Source organism: Rhinolophus ferrumequinum, chromosome 11, assembly GCF_004115265.2.
Source record: "Rhinolophus ferrumequinum isolate MPI-CBG mRhiFer1 chromosome 11, mRhiFer1_v1.p, whole genome shotgun sequence".
Classification (NCBI taxonomy): Eukaryota; Metazoa; Chordata; class Mammalia; order Chiroptera; family Rhinolophidae; genus Rhinolophus; species Rhinolophus ferrumequinum.
In genome coordinates, this window is record NC_046294.1 from 17,000,142 (window position 1) to 17,014,423 (window position 14,282).

Genomic DNA, 14,282 nt, shown 5'->3' on the forward strand with positions numbered 1-14,282 from the left:
AAGACCAGATATAATATAATATAATATAATATAATATAATATAATATAATATAATATAATGATATATAATATAATATTGGGTCTTATTTACTATAAGACATGATATAATATAATACAATATAATATAATCCTGGGTCTTACATTAACTTTTGCTCCAAAAGACGCATTAGAGCTGATTGTCCGGCTAGGTCTTATTTTTAGGGAAAGAGGATATTTAGTGGCTAATATTATATTCAAGTTATTTACCCATGTTCCTACTAACTAAAATTTGGGTTTTTAGTTATTCTCTGTTTTTGACAATATTGTTGTTAATATCTTTACACTTAAATTTTTTGGATAGGTGTCTAATTATTTCCTTCCCAGAAAGAGAATTGAGAAGTAAAGGGACTGCACTTGAAATTTATATTTTTTGCTAGTTTTTCTCCAGAATAGCTGAATCAACTTAAATTCCTAACAACAGTCACTGAGTTGCTACCCACTCTGAGAAGCAGGAAAAAGGGTAAATACATTGTAGTATCTTTGTTGGCCACATGTAGTTCTTTTCTTGTCTACTGATAAAGAATCTTTCTTACTGCCTCTCTTTAAATCCATCTGACAGTTGATACATCTTATTTTATGAATGGTGGTTTCTAACTGGTGGGACGCTAGCTATTACTCGCTAGCTGTTACTCTCCTCTTGGGTTTTCTGACTTTTTCCACAGTGAACACATATTACTTAAATATATAAAGTATTTCTTAAATGTTATCTATGGGTCATCTCTTTAAAATGAAACATTAGAGCATTATGATACATTAAAAAACAAACTGTAATGACAAGTACAAACTCAGGTCTGAGGAATAATTTTGTAGCTTTTCCTTATCTATTCATAGAGAAAAGTTCCTCTCACAGATGTGGGGCCAGGCAAAGCACCTCAAAAAGGCAACAACTATTATATTTTCTTGTTCCTTACCCTCCCCTCAGATTTTTACCCTTATCTCAAATCTAGTTCACTGCCATTTTCAAATGATTGCCTAAGGAAGACTCATTTTTAAAAGTGACTCCCGTTGTGCTAATATAGAGGCAAGCAAGATGAGTTTTAGAGGGATGGGGGTAAGGAAGGCAGAAAAATCTGTTGCCCCACTTTGCATGCAACTCTCTCTTCAAGACTGAAGGCTAATCATCGTGGATTTGTACTTTCTTCCAGGTCTAGTGAAGCGCAAGTTTACAAAATACCAGTGCAGCCTCAACCCTTCAGAAGGACTTACAGGGGCTCCTGGCTATAATGATCAAAGTGAACAGGCTAATCAGAAACATCTCAGAGATATAGAGAAAACACTGAGGGTTGCTAGATGGGAGTGGAGTGAGGATGGGGGAGAGGGTGAGGGGATTAGAAAGCACAGTTGGTAACCACAAAATTGCCACGGGGATACGAAAGATAGTTTGGGGAGTATAATCAGTAATGTTGTAAAGATTTTGTAGGGTATCCGATGGACACTTGTCTAATTGGGGAGACCACTTCATGGACGGTGTAGGTGACTGACCACTGCAGTGTACACCTGAAGCTGAAGCTAAATTCTGATGGGTGTCGACTGTGGTTTAATATATATATATGTATGTATATAAATATTTAATATATATACATACATATATATATATATTCATGGGATGTGGACTGCAGCGCAGGGAATGGCGTCGGCGGAACAGTGGCAGCTATGTGCGATGTTGGAGAGGTGGCAGATTGGGGGTGGGAGGGTTGTCACTTTGTGAGGGGTGTAAATGTCCAACTATTAGTTTTATACATCTGAAACCAATAAGAAAAATAAATAAGATAAATTTAAAAAGCAACTTTACTATTAATGTAAACAGATCTTTTACTCGAAACACTGAATTGTATAAGATGAACAAAACACAATTAATGTGAACTGTCAGGAATTAAAAACCAGTCTCAATTTGGTAAGATATCAAGTTATCAAAACTAAAAATAAACTTTAAATAAACAAAAAATTCTGACTATCACATGAATTTTTATGGCTTTATATCCCTATTTTTGAAAGTTTTACCTTCAATTAGATTTTACCTTCTTATTGGCGCCGTTCTTGAGAGATGCAATTGTGAATGCCTAAAGTCATGTCTAAAATGCCTGAAATAATCTAGGTATTTGAAGTATATTATATAGCTATAATCTAGATTTGAACGTGCACAGCCTTGCAGCCAATTTCATGAGAACATTCATGTTGAACAATCACCATTTTTCTAACTGATAAGCAAGTTAATTTTTCATTTTCAACACGAACAACTTCTTATAAAAGTGCTATTAGTCTACATTTTCTGATTCATGTAACCAAGAGCTACACAAATAAGATAATAAAGTGGACAATTTACAATTTTACAAGGAAAGAGAATAAAACACTGGATCAGGACACAAGAGTCTGGACATGTAGCATATGAATACTTATAACATTTTTTTGGTAAAATTATACAGAAACTATGTAGCTATATAGTTAGAGCTGTATGTAGCTCAGAAGTGACTCTGATTCCAGCAACAAATATTTATTGAGCACAGAATGAGGGTATAATAAAGACATCCACGTCCCAATCCCCAGAACCTCTAAAAATGTTAAGTTACATGGCAAAGGGGAATTAAGGTAACTGATGAAGTTAGGGTTGTTATTCAAATTACCTTAATTGAGATAGAGACTGTAACCTGAATTATCCAGCTGAGCCCAATGTAATCACAGGGGTTCTTAAAAGTGGAAGAGCTATGTCAACTATGATTAAAAAATTAAGAACTGTATAAAAAAATAAAAGCAGTCAGCTCAATCACAACAAAAGTGGAACTGGGAGGTCAAGGAGAGAGACGTGACTAAGGAAAAACGGTCAGAGAGACGCAATGTTACTGGCTTTGAAGGTGAAAAAAAGAGGGGCCACGAGGCAAGGTATGTGGGTGGCCTCCAAAAACTGGAAAGGGCAAGGAAATAGACTCTCCCGTAGAACTGCCAGAAAGATATGTAATGCTGCTGTCTCCTTGACTTTAGCCGAGTGAAATATGGGTCGGACTTCTAATCCTATAGAACAGTAAGATAATAAATCTGTGTTTTTTAAGCCACTCACTTTGTGGAGATTTTTAATAGCAATGTAAGCATGTATGAAGCAACAGAAATAATGGTGATTAATAAAACCGGTGAGCGCCTGAGAATTCTGTTAGATGGGTGCTGAGGACGGAACTGTGTCTTCCCAAAATACATGTTGAAGCCCTAACTCCCAGTGTCATGGTAATTAGAGAATAGGTGTATGGGAGATAATTTGGTTTAGATGAGGTAATGAGGTGGGGAACCTCATGATGGGCTTCGTGACCTCATAAGAGGAAACACCAGAGCGCTCACTTTCTTTCTCTCTGCCATGTGAGGGCACAGCAAGAATGCAGCTCTCTGCAGCCAGAAAAGACAGCCTCATCAGAACCTGGCTGTGCTGACACTCTGATCTTGGACTTCCAGCCTCAGAACTGTGAGGAAATACACTTCTGTTGCGTCAGCTGCCCAGTTCATGGTATTTTGTTATGGCAGCCCAAGCTAAGTCAGATATGTTAATCAAATATTGGAAGTGGGACATTAAAATCAGTGCCAGAAAGTGAACCTTAGTTAACTTGGTATCATTACTCAGGTAATGGCAAACTCAACAGCCAGGAAATTATTTGCTATTCATGCTGGAAATTGCTGCTCTAAAAGAGAGAACTGTATAAAGCTCAACTTGATTACTCATCAAAACATTAGTAGTATCAACTGTGGGGAAAAAAGGAAATTGGCTTGACTAATTGCTTTTATTGCAATCCCAACCAGTGTGAAATAAGCATTAGCGACAAAAGTTTAATTTTTCTATGAAGACAAAATGGAACTGAAGGTTCCCTTTTGTTCATACTTCTATTCATGGCCACAACACATTTTAATGAAGGGCGGTAGATAGAACAACTGGTTTTTCACTAGAATTGGATTATGAACAAAGGTTTTACATATTCCAAATACTGCTGGGCATTTTCAAACACTCTGGATGCAGTCCCTTAGGAGGACAATTTGGAAATATCTAAGAAAATTAAATATAATGTATTCTTAGAACCAGGAAATTACATTTCAAAGAATTCATCTTACAGATGGATACACTCAACATACTCATGAAGCATTCAGAGATATATGTATGAACACCACTGCAACATTGCTTATAATAGTAAAAACCTGCACACATCTAAATGTCCCTCATTAGGGAGCTGGGTAAATAAATTACAGAATATCCATAGAACTGAATATTATGCAGTCTTAGGGTAGAAAGGGATAGCTTTTTATTTTTGACGTGGACAGATGTTTAAGTCTTATTAAGTGAGTAAGTTAGTTGTGAGGCAAAATATTTCCAGCTGTGCATTTAAAACAAATCTATACATGTGTTTGCAAACGCATAGGAACTTTCTGGAAGAATACACAAATAATTTTGTGATTGCTTCCAGGAAGAAGGATTGTGAGTACTTATGAAACTTTCACTTTATATTTCATTTTATGATACTACGAAACTTAAAAAAAACTTTTGAACAATGATCATATATTTTATAATTAAGTTCAATTATAAAATGGAAAAAAATTAAAAAATTTAAAAACTTTTGATATTTGTTTTACAAATAAAACTACAGAATTTTTGTTCTTGTTGGTAACAGTGTTTAGCACTGCAGAAAACAGCACAGAGTTTAGAATCAAAACTGAGCTTAAGTTCACACTCTGCCACTTCCTACCTGCAGGGCCTTGTACAAGGAATTTAATCACACCCAGCCTCAATTTCTTTACTCAGTGGTGAGATCAACGCCCACATTTCACTGGCTTTGTAAGAGGATAAAATGAGATAAATGAAAACACTTGGTAAAATGTTCAGTGAAATATAGACATTGAATTGTTTTTATTACAATAAAAGTTACATCCTAAATTAGAGTCACTTCTATGTATGACTGTATCAAATGCAAACTCTATGAAGACAGGGACTATCGCCCTCACTGCTGTATTCCAAGTACCTAACCAAGAAATCATTCAAATATGTGTTGAATGAGTGAGCTGAGCCTGCCAAATGTAATAAGGGGCAACAAAAAGCACTCAGCAAATACTTGCTCAAGTAAAAACATCCCTGACTCCATGTGGGCACTTTTGGCAGGTACTATTCCCTTGAGTTTTACTAAAGATAAATTACCCATCTCAACTCCCCACCAAGCAACTCTCCACCAAGGTGGAAAAGATTGACCACTGGGGTTTGGGGTGGGGAGTGAGGCGGTTTCCTCTTGCCAGTCACCTGATTTTAATTATTAAAAAATAACTGAGTGCCACAGAGGGAAACTGAAGATCTGAAGATGTTAATAATAATAATAATAATAAAAAAGCATAATGAGTTCTATGCAAGTTAGCATGAAGTAGTTACTATTAACTAAACAAATATGGGAGGCACAACATGATGTCCAGTGTCAACTCCTAATAGTGTGTCTTGAAAACAAATATAAACTTAGCTTATATAAAATTGTCATGACCTTATAGATTTTTAATAAATGCTTTTGCACATGTTTATACTAAAGACATTTCTTAATAGTAAGTGACTTACCGAAATGTATCTATTATTCAATCAATTTAATAATGCCACAATCTCAGATGTGAGTTCTTTGAGCATATCACAAAAGGGATGTTGGAGAGGCATATGTTCAAACAGGCACCAGGAATGCAGATTATCTGAGGCATCATTTTGCAAGTCTGGTTCAGAGACACTGTGTTCTTAGAGGAGTCTCAGGATGCCTAGACCTTTTATTCACAACAGAGGGAATGGAGGAAGGGGACTCACTGTCCCTCCTCCAGACTATACAATGATGGCGGCCCTTCAGTATGCTGATATGACACACGAGAGCCATGACAAGTGTAAGTAATTACGTACACACAGTTATGCACATCCTCTCTCTTCCTCTCACTGACTCAGTATTTCCTGAGTGTACACCATATGTCAGGCACTGTTTTAGGCCTTGGGGTGACCAAAACAAAGTTGTAGCCTTCATAGAGGTTACTTTCTTGTAGACAGGCAATGAAATCTATATTACAATGTAGTGTCAGTGATAAATGCTATGAAGAAAAATGAAGCAGAGAAAGAAGACAGAGTGATGGAAGGAGATGCTGTTTTAGGTGCTGTTTTTAGAAAAGAGGTGACATGAAAGAAGAGAGGGAAAGAGCCATGATATCTGCAGAAGAGTGTTTCAGGCAGAGAGGAAGGAGCGAGAACAAGCGAACTTGGTGCTTTGAAAAACATCCCAAAGACTAGTGTGGCTGAAGCACAGCATACAAGAAGGAAAGTGGTATCTGGGGGAGACACGTGGCCACGGGCCAGGTCCCCCGGTCTTGCAGGGCCATACAGGCCATGGTGAAAACTCTAAGTTTTATTAAGTGTGATGGGAAACCACTGAAGGTTTTCGGATGCTCCTTGCTTCCTTTCCCCCACAACCCCTGAGGGAGTGACATGACCAGACTCACGGTTTTTAAAATATCACTTAAGCTGCCCTGGGGAGAACAGACTCCATGGGGCAAAAAGCAAGGAGAGCATTTTGGAGGCTAGTGCTTAGGTTCAGGAGAGAGATGAAAAGAGTCTGGACTAGGATTGTAGAAATAAAGGTGGAAAGACACAGCTTGATCCTGGATATATTTTGGATATAAAGTTGACATTACTGATAGACTGGGTATGAGATGTGAGAAAAAGAAGAATTAAGGAAGAAACCAGCCTTTGGACCTGAGCAATTCAGTTGTGGTGGGGTGGGGTGGGAAATCAGAGTTCAGTTCAGGACATGATGTATCTGTGATGTCCACTGGGCAGCTAAGTCCAGATGGATGGACCTAAGATGTTGAGTAGGCAGTGGATATATAAGTCTGGAGTTCAGAGGAAGACTGCAGATATGATTTGGGAGTCCTCATAGAAAGTATATGGTATTTTATGCTTGAGACTGCGTAAGATCGTATGGTGAGCACATGTATGAAGGGAAGAAAAGGGGCACACCAGTATTTAAGACTCAAGACAAGAATTCAGCACAAGAGAATGAGAAGTCATGGCCAGGGATTTAGAAGGAACACCTTATTCAAATCTGGGCGTTAGAGGAGCTTCCCTGAGAAAGTGACATTTAAGTTGTGAAGAGCATGAGTGAGCCAGATTGGGACATCTCAGGGGAAGAATGCATATGTCCTGGAAGCCATGTATAAAATCAGTTCAATAAGGTATGAGGACAAATGCTGGGTTGCTAAGTACCAGTTAAGATGACCCAGAACTAAATATTGAATTTGGCAATATGGAACGTCCCAGGTATCTTGACAAGAATTTTGGGATGAAGGACTGATTACAAAGAGAGGGAGGAGAATCTGTGAGCACAAACGACTCTTTTGGGGTATCTGGCTACAAAAGAGACACTCCGCAGGGGAATTCGTCTTGCTGTTGCCATCGTGGAATATAGCTGAGATACAGGTACGGTTCACAACCTGCCCCCTACATTTCAGAGTGCAAAGTTGTTCTGATTTTTGACCTGACAGGCCGGCAAGCCCCCTCTGCCTCACTGTCAGGTTGCCTTCTGTTCACTGCAGCAACTGCTGAACCCGACGGCCGATCCTAATCCCTCCCAACAGTGCATCTGCCACTTCTCATTATCTCACCTCTGTCCTTTGCAATTTTTTTCCTGCTTTTCTTGTTTGTCCCTTTTTTCTTGTCTCCTGTTGCTTCTCTATACTTTTTGATGTCTGAACAATAAAGTTGACCTTTAAGATGTAACATTGGCATCAAAGCGGATGACTTGCCGTGCACACACAACCTGATCACAGTAGATGGGCAAGCGTAATCGCTGAAATTATGGCTCTTCTCACCTGCGTACAGTGCCGTTTCTGAAGGCCTACGGGCTAATTCTCTGATGGGTTCCTGAGAGCGTTAAAGATCTCCTGGAAGTCTGAGGCTTCCTTTCGGCTGGTCTCCAATGACTACCGCATAATCAGTATTGTAAGGCTTCGTGCAGACAACGGTCAAGTCCTAAAAGGCGGGAACCTCTTTGCACATTTCCTTATATCATCCATTCAGCAGATACTATTGCAGCCTATGTGATCAACCAGTGTGAGAGATGCTGGCGCCGCACAGAGGAGGGCTATCGCCTCTCCTTTCATGCAGCATGCAGCCATCTACTGTGTTTCCCTGAAAATAAGACCTAGTCGACCATAAGCTCTAATGCGTCTTTTGGAGCAAAAATTAATATAAGACCCAGTCTTATATTAATTATATTACATTATATTATATTATATTACATATTATATCTGATCTTCTATTATAGTAAAATAAGACTGGGTCTTACATTAATTTTTGCTCCAAAAGACGCATTAGAGCTGATGGTCGACTAGGTCTTATTTTCAGGGAAACATGGTAGCAGGGCGTTTGCATAAGTAAACAGACACGACATGGTATGGTAAATGCTTTCACAAAGGAATACAGGACGCTCTGAAAGCACATAGAAAGGCCAGCTTATTCAAATCTGGGCGTTATAGAAGCTTCCCTGAGAAAGTGACATTTAAGTTGTGAAGAGCATGACTGAGCCAGATTGGGACATCTCGGGAGAAGAATGTGTGCGAAAGCCCAGAAGCAAGTGAGAACAGAGAATATTTGGGGATGTCGACAAAAGTTAAGTATGGTTAAGTGTGTATACTTTGGGGTTAGGGTGGGGTACTCAGGATTAGCAGGGATAAGACTTAGAAAGCAGGAAGGGTCAGATCAGATGACATGTTAAAGAATTTGGACCACATCCTGGAATATGTACTAAACTGTTAAAGGCAGTTTTCCTTGGGGACTGAGAATGGGTAGAGGTGGGAGGACTTCACTTGATTACTTTAAATACTCCCATGTTAGATATTTATTTTTATAATGCGATGCATTACTTTTGTAATTCAAATTTTCATTACAGTTCTTGAATTACTTTAATTCAAGAGTAATGGTAGTGGTATGGGGAGAAGTAAGATATAATTAGAAAGTACAATTGCAAGATGTTGGTAAAGAGCAGAAGAGAGGGAGAAATTAAAGAAGACAATTAGGTTTCTGATGTGGGCCAACGGGTGGATGGTGAATGGTGGTGTCTTTCATTACATTTGGGAAGACAGAGCATGACACAATTGTAGGGGTGAAAATGAGTTTAGATTTGTCATATGAAGCTGGAAGTACTGTCGCCAATGGAAAAGCGCACATCCATCCAAGCTAAGTGGGTGGCGAAAAGTAAGTAGTCAATGCATACTTGTTCAATAAATAATTGGGAAGAGTATTTAAAGTTATAATTCATCTCTGTATATCTCCAAGTTCCTATTACTACTCTACAGTATAAACAAAATCAATACCTGGGTCATTTATAAGAAGACACATACTAGTAGGAAATATCTAAAAAGATGGATTGAATAAGATCACTTAGATGCCATAGGCTAAGACAAATTGCAAAGGTTTAGCAGGTGCTGAACAAGTTAGTGAATAACTACCATGACCTCTCAGATCCAAGTGAATCCCTGAAGCGTATAAACAGGAAACGCTGCTCCATGACAACAAGGTGGGTTCCATTTTGAAAAGCACTGAAATAAAGCTGTCAGCTTCAGGGTACCATACGGATATCTCTCCCAGATTAACCACATACTTTATATCAGATCAACATCAAACCACTCCTTCATGTATAAGCTATTAAAGATCAACAGAGATGAAGATTTAGCCTGTTTGTCCAACTTAAATCTCGTGGCTCTTAGGCCATTGCTACTGCAATAGTCACTTATCAAACAGGTGTTTGTCCAAGGTGGTAGGCTTCAGAGCATGTTTTGTCAGAAACCTCATTTTGTTCTAAGCAATTAAAAGGATCTGTACTCTGAAGACATTTGCCTGATAGGAGGCAAAATGACTAAACAACCCCTAAATTAATTCGTACCTCTTTGGGACCCTCCCCTGTCCACCCACCCCAATCTGAAGTCACTACAAAACATGTTGCACAGTTTACCAATTGGAAAAGAGAAGATATTTACTTCCATATTCCCATTTTCGCTTACGTTTTTCTTTCTATTCCTTTATGTGTGTTACCAGAGGGTAAAAAAAGCACTTCAAACTTCAGGATTACAAAGTGCTCACTTCCATGCTACTGCCAATTAATACATTTTAATTTACTGTTACAACTAAATGCCATTCATTAGTTGTGTGACTTTGGGTGACATTCTCTCCTATGAGCTGTAACATATTCTTAAAGAATTTTTCCAAATCTAAAATTCTATGCTAAGATTGGAGGAGAGTGAAACAGTAGGCAAGAAAATGTTACAATGTTATAGGAGAGTTGATAAAAATGGTACTCTATTTAAATTTTTAGATCTCCGCTTACAAAGAGAATATCCAGAGGCAGTGAACCCAGTGCTAGACGTACAATTTCTGGATTCAATAAGTCTGCAACTAACAAACTGGTAACGTTTCAAGAGTTCATCTGTTAGCTGGTAATTCAGAACATGAAGCATTGATTTTCCCACAGAAATGATGCGATATAGAGTAGCTATGTTCTTAGGCGAATTCACAAAAGTTTATTTAACCTTCAATAAGTTAAGTGAATTGCTACACATTTCTAATAAAAATTGAAAACAGATGTTGCCACACTAGTAATTAAGGAAAAAGAACACCAAAATGAAACAAAAAATGTTTATCTTGAAGCCTCGTCTTGGTTGACAATGAGGTCAACCAGAAGATGCATTCGCCTGATTACACACTGTTAGATCCTCTGAATGCCTAGGTTTTAGGAGCCTGCTCCTTAAGTCCATGGACTCCAAGTTAAGGACCTCTGCTTAAATAAAGTGAGAGGGTTTTCAGGTACAGGGACACAGGGGTTCAGAAGTATGCCAAAGCCCACAGCTGGGAGAAAAGCACAGAACTGGATAGGATGAGGAGAGGAGGGGCCTTTGCTTACACATCCCCAGATGGCAGTGGCAAATTAACTTAGCGATGGAGCATTCTCTTCACATGCCAGCCCCGGGATTTCCTGGACAATGTTCCTGGGAGTTCACTGGCAGCTCCGTATGCACGAAGCCTAAAAACACAGAAGACAGGCTTCCTAGCTGGAGCAGGGACTGAGGAAAGGAACAATTTCCTGAGCTGCCATGCCAAGTGCTCACCACCTGCTACGTACTGCCAGAAGCAGCCTCCTATTGGACTGTGAGGAGGCTGCTTGGAGGGAATGTCCGCTGCTTCGCTCTGACTGAAGCTTCCAATATATCCGCATGTTCGCAAGCCTGTAGTCTGTAACTTGTGGGTGCCTATCTTTATCATATGCTAAGGCTAGAAATAGAAAAACCAGATGAATGTTCTCTTCTCCTGGGAAGAGCTGCTTACTGTACTTAAAACTGTAACTATAAGGATGGAAAAATGTCCCGATTTAAGTCTGCAGTTTGGGCAGTTCAGATTCTTAATTCATAAGTACTTCTCCAGGTTCACTATGGAAACTCTGACCTATCATATCTAATTTAAACAGGTTTAAGCAGGTTTGGATTCTGCCTACATTCAAATTACTGCCGGCAGGGCAGCATGGGTAATGCACGCACAGCTACCACAGTGGAACTCAGAAGCTGACCACGGTATCCAACTCTTACTTTATTTATACGTACTGCATTTTCCTCGGATTAAATCCAACTTTCCTTGCCTAGCCTCTTGTTACAATGTAGTTAGTCATCAACTTTATTTCTTCTAGTATAAATTTTTTTGGTTGCCTGAACTTAAGTAAATGTTATGTAGCAAAATATTGGGAAATTCACTGAAAAGGATCATTAAAAAAGGCACGTGATAAAGAAATCTTGCTTCCCTAACTTTAAGCCTAACTACTTACTGCAGGGGTGACTTGGCAGAGATCCAGAAAATTCTTCTGATTTCTCCCTTTCTGAGGCAAGTTACCAGCAACCCATTGGCCTTTCCCCACTAAAACATACATATCCAATGTGAAAAAGAAGGAATTTGTTAAAAAACAAAAATCAAATCAGATTCTACTTTCCCACTGCCATGTTCAGCATATAAGTACTCAATTTCTACCAGCTTTCACTTTTCAGATGGGCTACTTTCTCAGCTGAGTGGCAGGAGACCAAAATGGGAAGGAGAAATCAATGTCACAGAGCATAAATAGCTGTGGCCAAAAACAATATTGCAGAAGAGCCAGTAAGAGAAGGGCTCCCCAAATTGCAGCAGGAGCAACTTAATTCCACTTCTCCCTTCATGAGGGCCTCAGGGAAAACCATCATCAAGAAACAAAAGAAGGGAGAAGCAACTAGGACTCAGATAAAATTTCCAATCTTTTGTCACATGAACTTGCAGTGTTTTCTAGGATTTATGAAACACATATACTTTAAATCGCAGCTGGTATGGCCATGAAAAGGAAATTGTTTTCTAATATAAGTTAGGTATAGAGAAAATGTCACCCCATCCGAAAGTCAGTCTTTGCTCAGATATACCGAAAACCACTCACCAATACCAACGCTGATTTTTAAACATTTTGTTTAACTCTCATTATACTTGAGATAAAATTTGCATCACATCTAAATGTGCACCTCACTTTACACAAAGTGAGGTTCACATTTCTTATCACCGTCCATTACACACAACCCTAAGGCCCAGTAATTTCACAAAATGGTGAATACATTTGAGATCAGTGGGCTAAACTGCACGGGGTACACACTTCACTGTCTAAATGTTGGCTAGACTTTTCAGGACTGCTCTCAAGTGCTGAAAATCATTACGCTTCCCAAGCTTCTGTAGCGCACACACGTACTCTTTGGGCATCAGCATTCACAAAATGCAGGCAATCACAAAATTATGTAAGAAAAGCAGTCTCTCGTCTGAGAAATTCGTTCAGGCATACAAGAATCCGGGAAATCGCACATCCTCCTTGCGGGGTTGGGTCACAGGAACTAGGTAAAGAAACAATGCAAAGTACACTGGGAAACGAGGGCAGTTACAGCTGAAAAGATGCTGGCAACGCCACCAGAGGCGTCTTTAAGTAATTCCGTCCTAAGGAGAGTGTGTTGTGTCTAATGTGCCCCCGTTGACCTGGGTAACGGTACAAGCTGAAACCACCGCAGCCTGACACGAATTCCAGCATGTGGGAGAGGAGACTGGGGGAAGTAGCATTAAATGACCCATGGTCTGGGATGCCGACGCTGTCACCACCCTGGGACTTGCTCACATCCCGGCGCTGCCACCTGCTTTCTACTTCCTCGGGGAGAGCTGGTGACGCGTGGGCCCGAGGGGACCCAGAGGCAGGGATAAATAATGAATGTGGGGTTTCTAGAGCCCAAGCACGAGAAAATGTCCCCAGGGCCCGACCCCCCATCGCCCGGCGACTCTCCCACGCGGCGCGCGGCTCCACGGGTGGAAGCCCGAAACCCCGCAGGTGGCCTAGGCAAGGGCCAGGGCACAAGTGGGGAGGGGGCGACGCCGGGGTCACCCGGGCCGGGGCGCAGGGACCGTGGGAAGGCAGGCTGGGGGCGGGGCCACGCGGAGCCAAACAGGCAGGGGTCGGGCCGGGGAATCCCTCTAAGGCGAGGGCGGGCGCGGGCGCAGAGGGACGTCTTGGCCACTACCTGCTGCTGGATCTTCCCGTCCTCCGTGACGACCCAGTGGGTGGTGGCGAAGGCCCCTCGAGCCGCCATACTTAGCAAGGCGGAAAGGCTGAAGAGCCAGCCTGGGCCAGAGCAAGGCGGCAGCTCGCACCGGCCGCGAACACCGACTGCAGCCGCCATCTTGCCCCCCCGGCCCGGCCGCTTACACCGGAAGCGGAAGCGGGCCCCCGCCGCCTGCCATCTTGGGGAGGTCGGCGCTGGAGGAGGAGGAGGAGGAGGAGGAGGAGTCGAAGGGACGCTGTCCGCTGACGACCGGCTTCCTCGACCTCGGTGTGGGCGACCGGGAAGCGTGGTCTCCGGCGGCTGGCCCATCCTGGTGTCAGGTCGGAGGCCGCTGTTTTGTTACTGTTCCTCTGTGTGTGAGCCGGTCTCGGAGCGTGGGAACCGGAGGGAGATGAAAGTACCTAGTGTGCTAGGTGGAGCCTACGCCTAAACGAGAGGACTCAGAGAACAGATACAAGTATTTCTATGTATACTCGTACTACACAAAGCCTTAGCTATTCTCTTATTGTTTCTGGTTGGGTAAAATAGTTGGGAAATAAAAGGTATGCTTTCGAAACACCTAAGGGAAGAGATGTGTTATCTTTTATTCTTAAAGCCTCACGGTAGTGGAAGCGTCAGAA

At 41.0% G+C, this 14,282-nt stretch overlaps 1 protein-coding gene across 4 annotated transcripts in view; it reads right to left on the bottom strand.

Moving 5' to 3' along the window:
• Positions 1 to 13,808, bottom strand: part of TTC17 (tetratricopeptide repeat domain 17) — a 96,266-nt gene extending 82,458 nt beyond the window's left edge. For 2 of the 4 annotated variants that reach the window (XM_033119570.1, XM_033119572.1), the window contains exon 1: positions 13,621 to 13,808. In XM_033119570.1, coding sequence (XP_032975461.1) covers positions 13,621 to 13,779 — 159 coding nt within the window. In that variant the 5' untranslated portion in view covers positions 13,780 to 13,808. The remainder of the gene's footprint in view (positions 1 to 13,620) is intronic. The other 2 variants (XM_033119569.1, XM_033119567.1) reach the window with 1 other exon arrangement.
• Between the last annotated feature and the right edge of the window lie 474 nt (positions 13,809 to 14,282).